The 21769-nt window shown below is 37.4% G+C and overlaps 1 protein-coding gene across 7 annotated transcripts in view; it reads left to right on the top strand.

Annotated features, from left to right (window-relative positions):
- The window catches only part of NR1H4 (nuclear receptor subfamily 1 group H member 4), a 102224-nt gene that overhangs the window by 78193 nt on the left and 2262 nt on the right, over positions 1–21769 (top strand). For 5 of the 7 annotated variants that reach the window (XM_072973175.1, XM_072973176.1, XM_072973174.1 and 2 more), the window contains 6 exons: positions 3546–3698; positions 5617–5762; positions 7444–7542; positions 8075–8174; positions 11368–11514; positions 21159–21272. In XM_072973175.1, coding sequence (XP_072829276.1) covers positions 3546–3698; positions 5617–5762; positions 7444–7542; positions 8075–8174; positions 11368–11514; positions 21159–21272 — 759 coding nt within the window. The remainder of the gene's footprint in view (positions 1–3545; positions 3699–5616; positions 5763–7443; positions 7543–8074; positions 8175–11367; positions 11515–21158; positions 21273–21769) is intronic. The other 2 variants (XM_072973179.1, XM_072973180.1) reach the window with 1 other exon arrangement.

Genomic DNA, 21769 nt, shown 5'->3' with positions numbered 1-21769 from the left:
AGATAGGCTAAAGTGGCCAGTGAGCTCAATGATTTGGTACCGGGAAAATAATTTTTCTTTTTTCGCCTGTAGTTTCTTTGAAATGCATGATTTGCTATTTGCACTCCCAACATCAACACTGATCTGAAGCACAGTCTTTTTCTTTTTAGACTTGATGTGGTTGGATTTGACATTTAGGAAAACGGTAATATCTTTCCCACTGAAAATTACACCAGCTGACAAATTCACAAGCAAGTCTATGACTTTTTGAACCTTGTCATCTCTAACTTTTTTTTCAGCCTTTGTTTTCATATTGAGTTAGTTATCAAGTCCTGAATGATCCTCTGTTTCCTCCTCCCTGTTCTCACCTTCCTTCCTCCTACCTATCTAGTTCAAGCATTACCACCTCTGGCTGGTAACAGTCCCCTGCCTCTAGTCGCCAGTCTCCCTGTCCCACCTTTCTTGACTTTGCACCAAGAATCCTTCCCAACATGCTGGTTAGGTCAAAACCCTCTAAAATCTCTCTCTCTCTCTCTCTCTGTTCGGTAAAGACTCAACTCCTTTGCTTGGTATTCAAGGGCATTTAACCCTATTCTGTCCCACTACACGCCCTCATCCATCTACTGCTAATTCTCCCCACACTCTTCCGCTCCCATCACGGTGTATTCTCTACTCTTCCTTGAAATTTCCATAACTCCGTGCCTTTGCTCATTTCCCAGAATGTCCTTCTTTCCTCACAATCCATGTTTTAAAAACCTACTTATTCTCTAAGATTCAACTCAAATTTTACTTCCTTTGTTAATTCTTCTCTAATTCCCTCTACTTGGAATTAATCAGGGTCATCCTCAGCCCATATAATGCCCTTTTGTCAAGACACTAGACTTCTAGCTGTTGGGAAACTGTCATAGTATGCTTATTTTACTAGAACACTTTTTATTGCCTTCTGCTGGGAAAACTGGCATAACAAATGTGCAGATCTCCAAGTCTGTGATGGAATTGCTGTCTCCCATTTAACATGGAACAACCTTCACAAGCATTTAGCATGACCATGAAATGATCACCTTTTCATCTACATTCCAATAATTTATTACATAATTAACTGTCCTATCATTCTATCTTGTATTATGCTGTGAATTAACTTGTCTTCCCACTAAGTTGGAAGCTCTGAGGACAAGGAATGTTTTCTTCACTTTGCTGTCTCCCTGATCAGAGAATGCAGCTTTCAGATAGTAGGTAGTTAATATTAGGTTACTCTACTCTCTTGTGCCCCAGGGCAGGCAATTACAGCATGGTGGTTAAAAGTGTGGGCTTTGGTGCATGGCTACCTGGATTTGAATCTTTCTAGTCCACTAATTAACCATGTGACCATGAACAAAGTACTTAACCTCTCTGTATCTTTTTTCTTCATCTATAATATGGGATGCATAGTATTATCTTCATGATAAAATTGATGTGAAGATTACATAACTAAATGCAGGTAAAGTGGTTAGAACAACAGCTGGTAGATGCTTAATTAATGTCAGCTTTTATTCCAACAGGCTGTTAAAATAGGAAGGATACTGCTGTCTCAAATTTGGTAGAGGCATGGAAACAGTAGATGCTATTTTTCCAGAGAGCCCATCTTGTGGTGGGCAGTCAAGAACTAGTTAAATACCTCACCTACTTTGAGGACATGAAGTGGGCAGGAATTCGAAATTAGAGAGCAGTCTTTAAAGGTATTGGAACATGTAACTAGGGTGCTAGGAATCCCATATCCTCATTGCACAGGGAGGGGTGAGGGGTGTGGGTGTCTGCCCCTTGGAGCCACCACTGGAGAGTTAGAAAAAGGTGTCCCTGTTCCCCAGATAAAATCTATACACTAAGGAGGCCCTGCAGCTACAGGCCCATGAAGGTGTCTTCAACAGAATCACTCAGGAAGACTGATATGTATCATCTGCAGCTGAGGGGCACGGGAGATTAGCAACTGACTTTCACCTGAGATGTTGAAAAGGCAGGAGGGAGGGTGGATGACTGCTCATGAATAAGTGGGAGAAGTTTTCTCTGAGCTTGTTGGACCAGAGAAAGCCGACATGGGGTTAAGTCCACGCCAAGAGGGCCACATGGAGGTACCTCCGAAATAAAGAGGATGGAGGTCAATTGCCAAATATTCAGATGCTGAAGGAGATACAAGCCATGGGCCTCATCAAGGAACTGCGGAGGAAAGTATCCCAGTGGTGGGCGGAGCTTTCAAAAGAACCCAACCCATGGGAGAAATTTCAGAAACTTGCTAGGTACAAACCAGCTTCTAACAACACCAAGCAAGTAAATGTTACGAACCAAAATTGGGTCTGCTTGCCTATGTGCAATAAAGCCAATCTATTGACGCCGGGTTGTGGTGAAGGAAAATGCAGCATTTATTGTAAAGGAGGCTCACTCGTGCTCTAAACCCGAACTCCCTGCTGAGGGTTTCACCAAAGCATTTTTAAAGGCCAGGTGAGTGAGGGGAAGGTATGTGATCAGCACGTGCTTAATTCTCTGGTGAGGTAACAAGGCGGTGTCACAGGGATTAACGTTATCAGTCCTTGGTGGAAGTAGCTAACATCTTCCATTTGGTGGGGGTTTTCACATTCCATAAAATGACTCAGGAAATGTGCATCAGATCAGTACTAAGATCTAGGTACTTCTGGGGAGCTAAAGCAGAGGATATGCAGGAAGGGTGTGCTGGGAAAAGCCCTGTAGGGTCCTGCTCGGTTACATGAGGGGTTTCCTATCACTTCTTCCCCTGCCCCTGACAATCCTCTCCTTTTTCACCACTCCACCTTGACTCTGGAAGTGTCAGGAACTATGGCCATGTAGTTCCATGGACAGGGGAGGAAGAGGAGAAGCAGAAAGGAAGCCAGTCTCCTCCCTAGCTCTAGAGAGCTAAACTGTAGCAGCTGTAGTTGTGTCTACATCCTCTCAGGAAGATGTTTGCTCTTAAACCAAGGTTGGCATTTTTATCATTATACCAAGCTGGGTATAAGTACTGAACTGAAATCTTAAATGTGACCTCTCCCTTTCTGCCTGAAAAACAGCTGCTTGTTTCCTGAGATGTGGCTCAACATTCACTTCCGAGTCTAACCTCTGCATCCAGAACTGATCATTCAGTCAGCGTCTCTGCCCCAGCGCAGCCCCGGAACATGGAATTTCACTTGTCTGGTTGTTTGCATCTCTTTGTTCTGAACCAATCTGTAAACTGTAAGAGGACAAGGAATAATTTATTCACCTCTGCACCACCAGCACCTAGAGCTCATTAGCACATAATTGTCTCCCAATAAAGATACATGAGTGAAAGTCATCTATCTTTAAGAACAAATTATGATTTTTCCTAAGAGAGGCTGTAATTCAAATGTGTCTTTATTTTTGAGAGAAATTAAAACCAGCAGACATCTGGACCATGCAGGGCAGGTAAAAGTACCTTTGTCACCAGTATGCTCAAGGGTGGCCAGGGTGCCCTGAGGGGTTCGTGAGAAGATGATCTGGCATCTCTCAATCCTAGTGTGTTTTTCTGAGAAGTTGTTAGGAGGCTTCTTTTCTATGTTCCACAGGTTTCTTCAGGAGGAGCATTACCAAAAACGCCGTGTACAAGTGTAAAAATGGAGGCAACTGTGTGATGGACATGTACATGAGAAGGAAGTGCCAAGAGTGTCGGCTCAGGAAATGCAAAGAGATGGGAATGTTGGCTGAATGTATGTATACAGGTATTCGCATCAAGCAATTAAATACCACTAAAAATCTCTTAAGGAGGCAGACGTCAGGTAATTCACACGATTAGAATGATATGTCATGTATTAAAGAAGGGACTTACTAAGTCATCTAAGTTCTTGAAAAGGGTAATGAACCACTGAAATTGTCCCAACTGTCAGCTAAAGAGCATTTTAGTTACCTGAAAAAAACAGCTGTGTTTTGTTGTTCATTGTTGCAATGAATTATATGTGAAGTGAAATGACATTAATATACAGCTGAAGTAATGTGTTTTAATAAGCTACAAAGAATGACAGTCCAAAAGTTTCCCCCAAGCATGATTTAATATCCTTCTTAATTACTGTTCAATTAGCATAAAAATTCAGTTGTGGGAAAAATTGAGAATGCTTTATAAGGTATAACTGCCTCTGAATTGTCTAAATAGATTTTTAAACCAAGTCATTTTATTAAGATTCCTTTTCTTGGTGCAGCTTTGAACCAATCTGTATAGGTTTACACAGGAAATTAACTACTCCGAGTTTTAATATAATTTGGTCCTTCAATCAGATAAAGAGACACTGTATTAACTGCTGGCTTTGTGAGAAACCGTAATCTTCATCAAAGTTTGGAATGCATGCTAGTATATAACATATTAATTTTTTATTCTGCAAATTCTACAGACCACTCAGATTCTGAGATATGTCCTGTTCCTCCTCAAAACACAAATAGACAAACAAACGTCACCAAGGAGATGATAACATTCAGAGAGGGAATGCCACATGAAATAAAAGCCTCTGGAAGGTGACTCCAGTTCTATTGTTCCCGAACTGCAGGCAACTGGGATGGACCCAAAGAAATAATGCGTACAGGAGGGGGAAAAAAATAGGTCAGTGTAAATAATCCAGCTCTGGATGGATGAAAGTTTTATAGCGGCCGATCACAATCTCCTCTTAGCATCTATGAAACAAGAGACTGCAGTAGGGGCTGCGACTGGAATCCAATCTGGCAGTGGAAACCCTTACTCCATCCTGGGTGGGTCATGTTCCTTATCACTTAAATATGAACCTGTTCCAGCAAAGCCCTGAGGACATTCTTTGTGGCTTCTCCTATAAGAGTCTATAATATTATTTATGAACACAAACTCATGTAGTAACAGATACAGGAGCTTTTGTATGGTCCTATAAAATAAATGCCCTAGACAAAGAAATTCCTGAAACTTAGTTTCACTGACACTGAGAGAATGAGGAAGTTAAATGGGAACATGGGAGATTATTGCACGTTATTCAGTAGTTCCATTTAAGTATAAATTCACAATGATATTGTATGATTATTCAAAAGAAAATTACAAAGTCCCCTTGAGTTATTTTCATCTTTAACTAGATTCTCAATAATTTATACAGTGCTGAAAATTAACAAGACTTAACATTTTCTCTGAAGAATATTGACATCATTTTACCCAACATGCTTACTCTTGTGTTTAATGTGAAATTGAATATACTTCTTATGGTACAGTTATGTAAACATCAGTGAAAAATAATGTTAATTCCATGTTTTGAAGCACTAGCTTTCAAGACCCCGTAGACCAGGAAGAGGGAGTGTGTCATTCATCTTTTTTATTGAATACCTTGCATTTGTACAATGCTTTTCTGTTACAAATTCTATGCATAAAGCTCATTTTAAGAAAGTAACCTGGTGACATTTAATCTACACAAAACTCTGTGGGGTAAATACTATTCCCATTTTACCAATGAAGAAACTGAGACTCACAGAGGATACGTTTCTTGTTCAAGGCCAAATCTTAAAATGTCAGTCGGGCTAGAATTAGCTCTGTGCCAAATGGCAAAGGAGCCCTTCTGAGCCGACTACACCTCAGCAGTCTCGTGATCACACACCCAGCAGGACTTTCCGTGGTTGGTGAAGTCTCTCTTTTTTCAGGCTTGTTAACTGAAATTCAATGTAAATCTAAACGACTGAGGAAAAACGTGAAGCAGCATGCAGATCAGACCGCAGATCAGACCATTAATGAGGACAGTGAAGGACGTGACTTGCGACAAGTGACCTCGACAACTAAGTCATGCAGGGTAATGACGGGCTATGGTATCTGCCAGAGCCAGGGGCCGCTGAGCATCTAGAATATAGTTACATGGGCAGGGGGCTTTCATACTAGGGCCACCGCCACAAGCAGAATTTCATTTCAAGTGTGCATTAAGTGGGTTTCTTCTTTGCTTTTTCATCAAGAGAATAATACCTGCTTCATTGTAAAACTTCAAACATGTATCTTCATCTTCCTGACTCTACTCCATTTCCTGATTCCCAGGGTTAACCAGTGGAATCATTTGGGGTATAAAGCAAACTTTTCAAACTGAGTTTTGATGACCATTTTTTCCCTGTCATTGAGAAGGGAGGCTCAGACTGGAAAGGATGTGGACTCAATAGAGGCTTTTGGATTAGTCATTATCAAGGGATGAAACAGGATGGATACACATTTGCAGGTCAATAAGAAAGGCCTTTCCCACTGAGGTTGCAGATCACTCAGGATATCCTTTGAGCTACTTGGGACAAAATAGAGGAACAGCATCTTGGAGGTTTAGCTAAACACATTGTAATAATGCATAGGACATTTGGAGGAATTTTAATTTGCCATTAGTTGAAAAACCAATAGTCCATGATTGTTCAAGTGACACCCTTCTCAATATTCATTATACTACTGACAGAGAAAACTTCATTCACATTTAGTTTTGCAAATATGTTATTTTGTATTCACTTCAGAAAAAAATAATTTTATAGAAAAAGTGCAGTTGGCCCTTGAGCAACAGGAGGAAGGGCGGGTGCTAGAGGCGCCCACCCTCATACAGTTGAAATATAACTTCTCAGACTGGCCTTCCAGTAAACTCAGTTCTGCGGATTCAACCAACCGTGGACCCTGTAGTGTAGTAGTACGTTTTTGGTGAAACAAAGTCACATATAAGCAGACCCATGCAGTTCAAATCCCATGTTGTTCAAGGGTCAACTGCACTATTTTGCCATATTGCTTCATCGATAACACTGGTAAAGGAAGCAAAAAGTTGACACAATTATTCACACGCATCAAAAGATGCTACTAAGGGTGAAAGAGGTGTTTGGGTCTGAATTGTCCAGATTGATGACTCACTACTTCAGGGGTTGGCAAACTTTTTTCTGTAAAGGGCCAGATATTTTAGGCCTTGGCCACATGGTCTCTATGAGAACTGCTCAACTCTGCCATGTTACTGCAAAAGCAGCATAGATAATACGTGAACAATGAGTATGGTTATATTGCAATAAGTTTGCAAAACCAGGTGGAGTTGGCTCTTAGGCTGCATTTGGTTGACTCGTGCTCCACATGACCATACTTACATGGATTCTCCATTTTTTATGTGGGAACTTGTCTTTAGTTATGTTTAAACCTTGAACTTTCACTAACTTCTCTGTGAATGGATCCAATAGGCTTCATATTCAGCTTATTATTTATTCACAAGAGATACATGAGAGGAATATTTTGTTATTCCTACTTTATAGATAGGAAAATTAGCTACTTGGTACAAATTTAGTAAAATGTGATATGGCTGGAACAAGGACCCAGAGAAAACAATTACAAATTATAACAGAGCACATAGTTTCTGCCATATTTATGGCTTTTTTCAACAATGTCTGCTAGTGGTTTACTCCAGATGAGTGTACATATAGAAAAAAAATGCCTTATAATCACCCTCCCTAACACCTTTTATTTTTTTGCCAGTGTAGGAGAAAACTGAACTCACCCCAGATCAACAGAATCTTCTTCATTATATTATGGATTCATATAGCAAGCAGAGGATGCCTCAGGAAATAACAAATAAAATTGTATGTACAATAGCTGAAAATACATGGGCTGAAAGTCAGTATTTGCTATAGAGCTTTTACTACTTTGGAGATGAAATTTTTAAAATATTTTATTTATTTATTTATTTATTCTTGTATTATTTAATTATTTTATTTTGGCAAGGGGAGGGAGGAGGTAATTAGGTTTATTTATTATTATGGAAGAAACTGGGGATTGAACCCAGGACCTCGAGCATCCTAAGCATGCACTCCACCACTTGAGCTATACCCTCCCCAAGATGAAATTTTTATATGATTATCTTACTTTAAAATGATTAGGGCTTAGAATTTATGTTATACATTTAAACTTTTAGCACATTAAACAAAGAGTAAGAAGTCTCATGTCTAGCTTGGTAATAGTAATTGTTCTCCAAGGATCTGAAAAACATGAGCTCATAAATTTTATTTGTCTTAAATTTTATTATCTAAATATGATTCTGTGGTCTAATAATTTTATATTGATTTCTCCTTCTACCTGCTTATTAATCATTTGCTCTTTTTTCTTAAAATTTAGTTAAAAGAAGAATTCAGTGCAGAAGAAAATTTTCTCATTTTAACTGAAATGGCTACCAGTCATGTACAGATTCTCGTAGAATTCACAAAAAAACTGCCAGGTATTTTTACATGTGGTCACTTCCCTGCTACACTGAGCAACATTCTTGTGACATTGAGAGGCAATTCTGTTCATTTTAAAGTGGAAATCATCTCACATCTGCTTTAAATGAATGTGTCTAATTACTATACACATGAAATATTAGAGCCAGACAGGATATTTTAATTGTTTATAATAATTCTCCAAATTGATAGAATAAAAAATTGAGACTTTGCAAAGTTGTCATGTATCCCTTATATTCATTTAGTAAGCATTTTTTGGTACCTACTGTATACTAAATACCTAGCAATTACTTGCAAGGAGAGTGATTAAAGGCTAAAATAAAAGAAAAAAATACACAAAGTGCTGTTTGAACAGAGAGAAATTGGTTCCTAATTATATCTGAGAAAGATGGAGAGGCTTCAGAAAGAATAATATTTGAGTTGGGTTTAAAAGAAAAAAAGGAGTTTTCTGGGTGGTATGAAAGAGAAGGGGCATTCTAAATCAAAAGATTTGCTTGTGAAAATGTAATGAGGCATGAACAAGAATAGGATTATTAGAGATGGGAGAGAAAATTCTGTGTGGCCGTAGTATAATGTCTTGGTTGGACATAACGTAAGTTGGCACCAGACTGATAAGGACCTAAATAAGGAATTTAACCCTTATCCCCTGAATGGTAAAGAGTTTTGGGTGGCTTTTTAAATTTTTTTGATAGAAACATGGTGAGATTTATGCTATAGAGTTTTATTGAGTTTGTATAAGGTGGATTTGAACCAGGAGGTACTGGAGGCATGGAGGATTAGTTAGTATCCTACTGTGCCAGTCCAGGCAGAGGGCTTGAAATAAAGCAACAGCAAGAGGGAGAAGAGGAAACAAAATGAAGAGAGATTCAAAAATTGGTAGAGCTTGGTCAACAATTATAGGTGTGAGATGAGGGAGAGGTACTTATCCATAGTCATTCAGATGGTATCAATATAGAAACAGAAATTCAAGATTATTATCTCCCAGCGCTGCCCCCCCCCAATTCTTTCAAGTCACTTTTTCAATGCTATCTAAGCCATAGATTTAAGTTGTTTCAATTCTTTAAAAATATGTTAGCACATTAGAACCCCATGGTCTAGTAGAGTATAACAAATACCTTGCATAGCAGCATAACACTGTAATACTAAATTACAGAAGGTGACTTCTGATGTAGGATTTTAATTAGACAGTTTAATTTGCCCACATTATGCTATTATTTTATTAAATGTGTCATGAATAGACATAAGCTTAAAAAAAGTCATAAAACATTGGGAGAAAGTTCTTATCATTGAAACAGTAATATTCTCTCATTTCTTTATTAACAATGAAAGAGGAACTTAATTTGTTATATGCTAATTTAGCTGAAGGCAATCTTGATCAAAAATGAGATTGCACAAGGGTGAAAAATGTTGGGGGAAGAATTTGGAAAGAGAGAATATGATGTTCTTGGTTGTTTATGAGAAGTTTTTCAGTTCAAATGGTCAGTTGGTATTGAACCAAGAAACAATTGAAGACAAAAAAAATCTTATTCATAAGGAGGCAGATTCTCTGAAAGCAATGGCAATATCTTACACACCTCTTCATTTCCAGTACCTAACTGAGTTCCTGAGGGAGAGAAAGAGTACAATTAATGCATGTTTAATGAGTAAAGTAGAAGGAAAAAACAAGAAATTCAACGGGAAATAAAAGGCAAAAAAACCTTGGGAAAGAAAAAATTCATTTTAACAATAATTATAGAAATGACAACATTAGCATATGTAGTAGTAATAGTGATGTATTACCAATGTGAAAGGGTATTCTGTGACTCAGTTGAGTAATTCCTTTCAGTAGTTCGTTGAGCACAACCTTTGCCAGGCACTGTCCAGGGTGCTGGAGACTCAGCAGGGCTCCTGCCCTCAAAGGAGCTCTCAAATTCTCTAAGATAGTGACTTGTAATCCTTTAACATTACTCTCTTCTCTAAACTCCCATCACTATTTAATGCTTTCCTAGGGCATTTAGACCCTGATAGCATTAATTTATCTCATTTGTGTTTGTGTGTGTGTGTGTGGACATATATGCAAGTGAGTTTGTATTTGTTTCCCATTCATTCATTTAGTCATTGTTAAATTATTCAACAAACAATGCTTGGATACCAATCATATGCCAGGCACTTGGGGTCCAAAATTGAATAGAACAGGCAAAATCTCTGTTCCCAAGAAGTTTATACTCCAGGAGAGGTGGCAGACAATTAGCAAATAAGCAAATAAACCTATAATATCATGTCAGATAGTGGTAAGTTCTGTGGACAAAAATAAAGCAGGTAGGGACTGATGAGTGCTGAGAAGTACTATTTTAGGTAGGGTCACCCTGAAGAAGACGCTTGCATACAGTGAGGAGTGAGGCATGGAGATAGCTGGGGGTGAGTGTATACCCTGAGGCAAAATCAGACTTGTGTGTTTACAGCAGAGCCAGGGGTCAGAGTGGCTAGAGCACCATGATTGAGGAGGAGGTAATGAAGGAGAAAACAAGGTCAGAGAGGCTGCTGGAGACTGTAGCATATAAGCCTGCATAAGGACTTTGAATTTTTCCAGGCAATGTTATATTCTTTCAGGTCATCAATTCCTTCCCATATTTATCTGATTTTTCCCTATCCTGCATGTGCAGAGCTGAGCTCAAAGCAGATAACCTCAACATGGCCCTCGTTAGGTGGTTTTTTTTTTTGGCTGGGGATGGGGGGAATGTTACCCATTCTTCACACTGATTAAAGATTCATGAGTTGGCCAAATATTCATTTAAACCTCTGAGAACATGTAAGTTTTTTTCTGGCTTGTGGATGATTCCATTCTAAGAGTTGACCCTCTCTGATGTGACTAGATGTGACTAAAATAATGGCTCAAAGAGAATCTACTTTGCCTCCACTTTCTGAGGATTATTTCATCTGAATCAGCCTATCTCTGCCATAATATATAAACAAATGTTTGGGAGTGGACTTGATATCCTCTTTTGCCCAGCTTGTTCAACAAATCCTGCTCAGTGAAGATAGAAGTAGCTTCTATTTGGAGGAGTACAATAGATAATTATTGACTCAACTTGACTACTCAATTTTAAAATTACTTTATGGTAATGTTTTATCAATGGGGATGATGGTGATGATGAATACTGTTATGTGACATTCATAGTTTTTGATCCTGATTTGATTATCATTTTCATTCAGGATTTCAGACATTGGACCATGAAGATCAGATTGCTTTGTTGAAAGGATCTGCAGTTGAAGCTATGTTCCTCCGTTCAGCTGAGATTTTCGGTAAGAAACTTCCACCCGGACATGCTGACGTATTGGAAGAAAGAATTCGAAAGAGTGGTAAGTAATTTGGTTAATGGTAAAAAGAATTTGTTCCTGTAAGTAAGAATTTGTACATTCCATGAAGGCAGGCCTCTTGCCCATCTTATGCAGTTATGTGCCCATTGTGACTAGCATGAAGGATGGCACTAAAAAGAAAGGTGTTAAATAGGTGGGACTTAGAGACTTAGTTCAAAAATTCTTGTAATAGCAAAATGCCAAAAATACTCTTCACTATGCTAAGATGAAGGACCAAAGGAGGAATTTTTAAAAATTGAAAATTAGTTTGATTTTTAAAATGGCATAAAGGAGCTGGAATTATTCAGTCTAGAAAAAGATTCATTTATTCAAAACCTTCAGGTATGAATGACTATTAAACTATTATCTATCTCTATTCAGAGGAAAATAAGAAGAAATAATACTAATAGCAACATTTATACATCATTTATTAGGTTTCAGATACTGTTCTAAATACTTTATATTATTTCATCAACTTCTCACAAAAACCTTATTAAATACATACTATTATTATTCCCATTATATAGATGAGAAAACTGAGTAAGAGAGTGGTTAAATAACTCTTCCAAGCAGACAAGAAGTCTGACTTCAGAAGTCATGTGTCTTAATCACTATACTACATTGCTTCTCAAGAGATAAAATGAAATAATTGCATAAATAATATAGAAGAATACTGTGACAGAGAGGGCAAAGAGATAGAATGAATTACCAGGAATTCTGTGTAATTTATCTTGGAGATCCTTAAAATAGAATAAGTTCTTATTTTCCTGAAACCTTTAAAAAAACAACTTTATTGTGGTACAATTTCTGTACAGTAAACTACACATATTTCAGATGTACAGCATGGTGAGTTTTGATAAATGTATACACCTTTGAAACCACCATCACAATCAAGGTACCTAACATTTCCATCACTCTCCAAGAGATGCAACTTTCAAACTCCCAGTTTATCCCTTCTCACCCCCTTTACTCCCTGGTAACCGTAAGTTTGTTCTGAGACTTTTCATATATGGATTGGGAGAGGAGGGAATGAGATGAAACGAAATGACTTTTCAAACTTTTCTTCCTAAAGTATTATCATTCCATAATTGACTGTAACAAGTTTAGATACTTATAAAACCAGTATTTTAGAATAGAGATTTGAAGAAAAGTTTTTCAGCAGTTCTGCAAATGTGATATAGGTAAAATAACTGAAAAATTAAAAATTCCTTTTAAAGCAGCCTTTCCATAGTCATTATGTTTTATCTTCTTAGTTAAAAACTGAAAGCATAAGTAACATCATTGGTAGATTTTTTAAATAGATATTTTAAAAAGACACAGTATTCTTGTATATCCATTGACTTGTTGGTTTAACAAATATTTAAGGGCAAGGTACTATGATGAGGAATCAAGCATGTTCCTTCCCCCAGGAAGCTTACAGTCTAATGGGAAGAGGTGAACTATGTACATAAATAGTTGTAATAAAACATGGAAGAGAAGAAGTGAGAGATGACTTCTACTGGGAGGGCTCTGGAAAGGTTTCATTGGCATTTGAGCTAGGTCTTGAATGATACTTGATGTCCATATCATCAAGGACCAGCAGAGCAAAGGATTGAGACACAAAGGAAAATCAATTAGTTGAATTGTTGAACTTGATCAGATTAAATATTACATTAAGGGAAAAAAATTAAAAATCAGAATCAAATGGTTGAATGCTGGGGTGGTGCTTGAATGTTGGGTTAAAGATTTTATTCTTTATCTCCTAAGTAATGGGGAGACATTGAAGAGTTTTGAGCAGGGGAGGAAAAACATCAAATTTATACTTTACAGATCTTGCAGCAATGTTAGGACAAGCCACGATAGGAGACACCTGTTAGGGGGCAAGAAATTTCAAGTACTTGCTGCCAGGAACAAATGGAGAGAAGGGGAAAAATTTGAGAAATATGTTGTTGCAGCTTTTCAGTCTTTGAAAGACAGTATATTGTTGAGAAATGTGGATTCTAGTCCTGGAAAGATTTTATTACTTACCTCTTCTAGGCCTTAATGTTTGTGTGTGTGTGTCCGTGTCCAGGAGGCTAGGGGTAAGGTAGAATGATTGAATCAGGTAACCTCCAAGATACCATTCAGTTTTACAAGTCTACTTTTCTTCTCTTAACTGATTCAGTATTTCCGATTGATTTAGCCAGTCACTCATGAACTATGGAACTGTCCTGGTTTTGTTTTGTTTTTTAATTGTGTTAAGAACACTTCATAGGAGATCTACTCTCTTAACAAAATTTTAAGCATACGACACAGTACTGTTGACTGTAGGTACAATGTTGAACACAGATCTCTAGAGCTTATTCGTCTTGCTTACGTGAAACTTTATGCCTGTTGATTAGGAGGAGGAAATGCAGAGTTACTAATCAACAGGCACTTTATAGGAGATCTTTCTAGTCAACAAACATGCATTGGATACTTACTTTGTGCCAGGCACTGTAAAGATATTGAGGGTGTGGAGATGAGGATGTATGATCTTTTTCTCCAGGAACTCATAGACTAATGGGGAAGGTGTACAAGCAAATGATTCCAAATCAATGTGCAGTGTAACAGCGACTTTAAGGAATGTGTATGTAAATGAAATTGAAGCATAAAGATGGGTCTGCCTTCCTGTGAGTCTACTTGGTGAATAGGAAAAGGCATGCAAAGTTGACAGTTGAATCATGGAGGATAATTAGGAACTTGTCTGACAAAGGTATTCCAAGAGATAAAGCCATTACAATATAGTAGTATAAAAATTGCAAGTGCAAAGATGTAGAGAAATGAGAGTATCCCTGTAGAGGACTCACAAATACCTTGATATTGCTGGAAAATAATATTTGTGGAGCTGAAAATGTAGTAAGTGCTAGACTATTTGGGATATTGAATGCCACAAAAGTAGCTTAATTTAGTTCTTATATAATGGAGAGTCTTGTTACTATTCTGAGCAGATGTGACATGACCATAGCAGTACTATAGAAAGATTTTTCTAGCAGAAATATGAAGGAAGGTTTGGAGGAATTGAGACAAGAAGCAGGTCTCTGTAAAGAGACCAAGGCAACAACTAGGTGAGGAATAATGAGAGTCTTGCAGGTTAAGAATATGTAGTGATCAAAGACCAAAAAAAAAAACCCTTGTTTAATAACACAAGTTTCAGAACTTGTGATGCCACGAGTTTCAAAAAAGTTCAAAAATGAAATTTTGCAGAATACAATCTGTATAAGTAAACTTGCATGCCTCCAGCTCATAATAAGATACTTTACCCAAACATCAACCACATATGTGACAATGAAAACCATCCAAAGTCACATGCTGCTTTGTATTTTATTATCTATGATGCTTCCATTTATTAATATTTATGAATTTGCTTCTCCCAGTGGATTCTCAGAACATTGCCTCTTCCACACCATACAAAAACCTGATCTTGCAAGATGACCTTTCAGAATAACTTTTTATTTTTATGCAAATGTAGCACATCCTTATTTCTATTGTACGTTTAATTCCAGAGTAATATAACGTCTCAAAGTTATCCTGTTTAAGCCTAGAGAACTCTTTAGAGAATATAGTGTGAAATTTCTTTTCTTGTTCTTCAAATTCATACTCTTTTGTTTACTATTATAAAATCCCTTCATGTACACAAAGATGCTGTCTCCTGAGATACATTTACATAATGAGGGTTACAGTATTTCTTTATGATAATTGAGGCCTCAGAACCTATATCTGACACAACCTGTGGTTGAGTTGTTTCTACATAATTATAGTGCATCAATTTTTTTATTCCTAATGTGGTATTATGCAAAATACATTTATAAACTGAAAATTTTTAATAAAAATAGGAATAATCATTTGATACCATAAAATATGATAGAACTGAAAAAGGCTTAATAATACTGAATGGGTTCATATTTTTCACATTAAGAAATCAGCAATAACTTCCCACAGACTTGTTCTGTTCACTTCAAAGACAAATAACCTCTGAAATTTATAGTATTTTTTGGCCTTATTTGATTCTCTACAACAGACATAAGTGAAATATTCAATTTAGTAAGTATTTATCAGGATGACAATATATCTTGTGAGTTTGCAATGGTTTGCTGTGACATGCATCATCTTGTTAGTATTTCCAGTGGCCCCTAAAAGTGAGTGCTCTGCTTCTACCTTATAGCTGGGGAAACAGGCTCAGATAGGTTAGATGACCCGCCCAGGGTCATACAGCTAATCAGCCAGGAGATGGACACAATGTTCTACTCAAAGCCCAGAACTGTTTGTATACATTGCACCTGTCACTCGCTAAGATCTAATATTTGCCCAACTATCAGCTCGTAGGGAATTTAAAGACCCAGTAAGACATGGTTCCTGGCTTTTGGTTGAGTGAGAAAACATAAGCAGCAGCTAGTGATTTGAAATTGCTTTTAAGCAAATGATAAAATGAATAGAGACAAGGAGGTTAGAGGAAAGAGAGATTCTTCTTAGAGTGCTGGAGTTGTAGCTAGTTTATGGTAGCAAACTGTATTCTACGTCGAATACTGTGCTTATTTTTTTCCTGCTCTTTAAATATATACGAGTTTGCTGCTTTAACCTTGGCAGCTTGCACAAATGAAAACACTGATAAGAACTAAGTTTCCTTATGAAGGAGATGTACGCTGATGATCAGTTCATCGTCTGTCTTTGAAAGAAAGGTTGGAAATGGACAGAAAAAAATGACTGAAGATTTCTAGGGAAGGTTAATTCTTGAACTTTAGAATTCTCACCACCTCTCGTGTTGCTTTTAAAGGGGTCACATGATAATTTTGTTGCGGAAAAATGTGTTACAGCTCAGTGTTACAGCTCAGTTGTGACAGCAACCTGGATCCAGGCAAGAGACCAAGCAGCACTCGGAGTGTTGGAGAACTCAGGTTTATTACGCCAGCAGGCCCACAGGAGTTAACACTTCAAACTCTGGGCCCTGTCTGTAGATTTACACAGCCCTTTTATAGGCTGCCAGTTTTACACTTTGCAACATCATATGCAAATAAAGTACAACAGAAGTTGACCAGCCAGGAACAAGCTTTGTAGAAATAGACCAATCAGGAGTGAGCTCCGTGCAAATGAAGTACTACAAATGGGCCAATCAGAATTAGGGAAGTGGACCAATCAGAAGTGAAAGTAATAACCAATCAGAAGTGAGAGTAATAACCAATAGGAAATAACCAATCAGAAGTGAGCTCAGGGAACCAGTAGAATTCTAGGTGTAAGCCACTTTAAGAGGCAAAAAGTGAGATAGAGCCTCTGGGCCAGGGAACCCGATGCTCGTGGGAGGAGAGCAGCAGCCCTGCCTACGGGTCCTGCTGGTCTTTTTATGGGGCTTCCCGCCTCAATTTCAGCATGGAAAAATTTGGGGTCAAATTATAGGAAGTAACCTCTTCAAAACAGGAGCAAGTAGTAAACTAATACAGATGTCAGTTTTCCATTGCCTCTCAGCTGTACTCCCCAAGCCTTTCATACTTGTCCAGTCTGGGACATTGTGTACTTATCCTCCCCCTTTCATCTATAAACTGCCTGAGGATTATTCCCACCACTGCCACGGTTTCTGGCACAGATGAGACCAACAAAATTTGGTGAATTTTATTGAGATGAATCTGTAACTTGACAGCCCAAACCCTGGCAACTCCTGAGCAGCATTATCCTAAGATAACTTTTAGCCACTCATACTAGCAGAAAATATCTTATTTATTAAATATCTTAAATTAAGTATTTTACATTTAAAGTGGTTATTTTTTGAATTGTTAGTATGATGGCAGCTTTTGACTCAAGGCCAACAGAATGGCACAAATGACTCACTGAGTAGAGGTTAGCTATTGACATAGAGGCCAAGGTCTAATTTCTTAGCACCACGAGAATGTTTCTACTATCTTAATGGCATCCTTTTCCCTAGCACATCTCACAGCTATGTCACCTTCATTGCAAAGAACTAACAAAACGTAATATTGCATAATTTGACAAGCATTCATTAATCTCCTGCTGTGTCTCCAGCAGGATACTAGTTACTAAGGATACAGAGATGAATAAGAAACATTTTTATTGGCCAGGCAGTGTGCCAGGCACTGGGGATACAGCAGCTGACTCTTCCTTTCATAAATGTGTACAGTATTTCACACTCTAATGGAGGGAGAGATATGAATTATGATAGGTACAATAGAACTGAACATACAGAAGGGATCAAGTAATTCTGCTTCATGGTGACAAGGAAAGCTCCACAGAGAAAGCAAAATTTGAACTTGTCCTTGTCCTAACCTAACAAGGATACCTTGTATAATATGCATACGTGTGTATAATACACATGCACATACACACACACACACCTCTGCTCTGTTTTTGTCCCCAATTAAAACAAAAAAGTTAATTAGGAAATAAAAGAAAATAAATAAAATTAAAGTTATTTTACATTGAAAATAACTTAAAACAGCATAGTGTTAATCCTATCATATGGTTATTCTCTCAGAATATTTCTTATCATTGGACAATTAATTTATCAATCACAGACCTCTTTTTTTTTTTTAAGGAAAACAGTAAACGGAGAAGCAGAAGCAATGATTTTTTACAACTTTGAACTTTTCCATGAGTCTTTGTGATTAAGTTAGAAAACAGCGCCCTCTTGTGACCAAAAGTCAACTACTGTGCCATAAGAGCAAGTTTCAGAAAGGAGGAAGCAGGAAAGCAGGAAAAGACTGCCCCTTCAGGATGATGCGATTGTTACATGTCTTACGTTAGAAACTGCTGGCTCATAAACACTTAAAAAACACCCCTTTGTTTATGCTGGCGTGGTTAATTCTGTTTATTGACTCTTAATTCAAAAGCAGGTTTATATTTTATCTATGCTGTAGGAAAATAATTTTTTAAAAACTCTATTACTTATTTTCTGTATTTTTTCTGTATTCACTGTTTGTCTTTACAACATGCATAAGATGACCAATTGTAATAAACATTTTAGCTTATTTTTTTTCTAAAAATAATAACTGCATAGATAGCTAATGGAGATTCATCTTTGGAGGGTGAGAAGGGATATAGAAAGACAAAATAGGACATGAGGTAGTCAAAGATGAATTCATAAATATTTTCGAATCAGTTGCCTTTAATCTTCAAATCCTCATATACTATTTAAAGTAATGACACAGTCATGAATTATTATTTTACATAACTATAACTAATGCACATAGTACCTGAATACTGAAATTTGAAGATTAAAAAAGAATAGCCTTCTCAAGAAATACAGACCTTAGCTTAGCCTTAATACCTAGAAAAATACTGAGGCAAATCACCGATCAGCCAATTTATATATATCCCTAGGAAGCTGCAGAATGTAAAAACAAAACAAAAAGAGAGCTTTGTAAACACAAAAGTAAATGACCTTAATTGGAGATTAAGATGGAACTAAAGTGTTGACTCAAATGTCTTGAATAACAGTAATAATATTTCTTATTATGATTATTTGCTCTAACATTTATTGACGGTTTACCATGAGCCTGGCATGGTGCTAGGCAATCTACATATATTATATGGTACAATTGTTACAACTCATATTGCACAGATGAGAAAACTGAGGCTTAAAGAGTTTAAGAAATGTGCCCAAGATCAAGTCATAGGTGAGATTTTAAACTCAAGCTCACCACCTCCAAACCAGTATGTTTGTTGGAAATCGGGACTAGTAGTCCCAGAGTCACATACTCCAACTTTCTTAATTTTAAGCTGTATCTAGTTTGGTCATGGGTATTCAGTTTAATCTGTAACAGCTGGATAGAGAGCAATCTTCCATGTGATGTCATCCCCAGGTTGCTCAAAAAAAGACCCTGTTGTTGAGAGAGCCCACTGGGTCAATTAAAGAATTGAACATCAAAGGGGAGAGAAATGTGCAATTTTGACTCGAGAGAAAGGCCAAGGATTCTGTTTAAGAAGATTATTTAGATTTGTCTAAAGATGAGGATTCAGACTTTGTGATTCCATGAAGTGTAATAAGTGATAATTATACTTTTTACCATCTGGAGTCCAATTTTATTCTGATGTGGTTCAACCAAAGCTCTAAAGTTCTAGGTCTGGTTTGGGACAGAATGGAGTAGTCTTTTCTCATGTGGACCAATGCTGAGGAACTCATTTTCATCTTAATTCATCCATAAGTCATATCATCATCTTTTTTTTTTTTCTGTCTCCACAATTCCCCAGTCAAACCCCTTCTGGAGTGGAGCCATGCACAGAACAGGCACCAAACTGATAGTCATTGAATGAATGGAGAAAGTGGCAGAAAGAAATCTTAAATTATCAAGAGGAGTGAATTATACAGGAGAAGGAAGGTATTCCAAGTAGAGAGAACAACATGTACAAAACTGGGCAATGAGAATTTTTTAGGGAACTCCCAAGACCTTAACATGGTTGGAGTAAAGGCTGTGTAATAGAAAAATGGTACCTCTTAGTCACAGCTAAGAACCAGACCCTGAAGCCTACTGGCTTTGGTTTGAATCATGGTTCCACCTCTCACCAGCTATAAGTTATGTAACTTCTCTGTACTTACATAATAGAGTGGATTAAATGAGTTCATAAGAAGTGCTTAGAACAGTGCCTTCTACATAATGAGTACTCAATAGAGGTAAACCCCTATTGTTACCATGTGGGTGAGTAGTGGGTGGTAGGAAAGGCAGTGGATAGGTCATAGAGTTTCCTGTGTAAAAAGGAAAAACATTTATGTCAAAAGCCACAAAGTTTTTGAAGATTTATATTTATTTATATTTAGAACTGGGGGAGACAGGGTGTGGTTTGAATTTTAGCAAGGTGATTCTAGGATGGATTGAAGTGGAACACACTGAAGACAGGAAGACCAATGAGGAGGCAATTGCAATAATCCAGATGAAATAAAGACTTAAACCAAGTCAAGGCGTGGTGAAGAGGGTTCAAATCCACAGGACTTGGCACCTGACTGAGTTAGAGGGAGACTGAATCTTGGGGCAGGTGGGGACAATTGGGTCAGCAAGGACACCAATCACTGAGAACGTGAACAGCAGGAAAGGAGTGGATTTTGAGGAAGATGAAGAATTTATCTCCATACATGGTATCTTTGATTTTGGATACACTGAGTTTGGAGAACAGCCAAGTACCATTGCCTAGTAGGCAATGGATAAACAGTTTTGGTATTTCAGAGAGAAATCAGAACTCTGGTAAGAACCCTAGCCAATGTATTAAGTAGAGTTGTTTACACTTCTGGACTGAAGTAGAGTTGTTTATACTTCTGTTTGTCGGTTAAGATGCTATCTCTGCCTTGATTATAGGTAGTAATATTAAAAAGATTGAACTAAGCCCCATTTAGAACATGGTGAAGTCCAGAGATTCTTTTGGCAATTCATGAAGATTATTTATTGTCACACAGTAGTGACTAAAACAAAGGCACTGCCAAAATCAAAGACATACAAATCATTGATTAGGTCATACTTTGAGGATTTGGTTAACTGATCTTCTCTGCAATGCCTTGCTTTTGGCTGGGACATTTAATATATAGTCAGTACTTAAATGTGTGCATATGGGTATAAATACTAATATGTGTATGTGTATATAACATGTAGTTTTATACTTTTCAGTCATTCAAAAATTTTACTATGCCTTTGCAATTTTTTAACTTTCCTCCATAGGCATCTCCGATGAATATATAACACCTATGTTTAGTTTTTATAAAAGTGTTGCAGAATTGAAAATGACTCAAGAAGAGTATGCTCTGCTTACAGCAATTGTTATCCTCTCTCCAGGTAATTTCAATGTTACATTTTTATTTTTATGCCTTCTGTTGGTTTCTTCCCCCCAAGTATAGTAGTAACACTGCAAAACAGAAACATAAAGAAAAAGCAAAATAGCTTATAATTCCATCACTCAAATTTATCCATTAATATTTCAGTATAGTTCCTCTCAGCCTTTTTCCAAGCATCACACTCATTCATTCAGTAATTGCGCCTTGAACACCTTATACACACTATACGTGGTTCTAGGTATTGGGAGATACAGCAGCAATGGAACAGGCAGGATACAGCTACATAGAGCATCCATTCTACTAGGGTGAGAAAGACAATAAATGAAGCAACAAATGAAAATAATTTTCTGGAGGTGGTAGTGCTGCAAAAAAAAGAAAGATGAGCGTATAAGGAAAGAAAGTAGCAGCAAAATGCTGTTATAATCAGTGGTCAGGGAAGGCTTTTCTAAGGGGTTGAAATCTGAGCAAGGACATAAATGAAATTACATACTTTTTCTT

The sequence above is a fragment of the Vicugna pacos genome, chromosome 12 (genome assembly GCF_048564905.1).
Source record: "Vicugna pacos chromosome 12, VicPac4, whole genome shotgun sequence".
NCBI lineage: Eukaryota > Metazoa > Chordata > Mammalia > Artiodactyla > Camelidae > Vicugna > Vicugna pacos.
The sequence above is the reverse complement of the archived record's forward strand: the minus strand, read 5'-3'. Positions and strand labels throughout refer to the sequence as shown.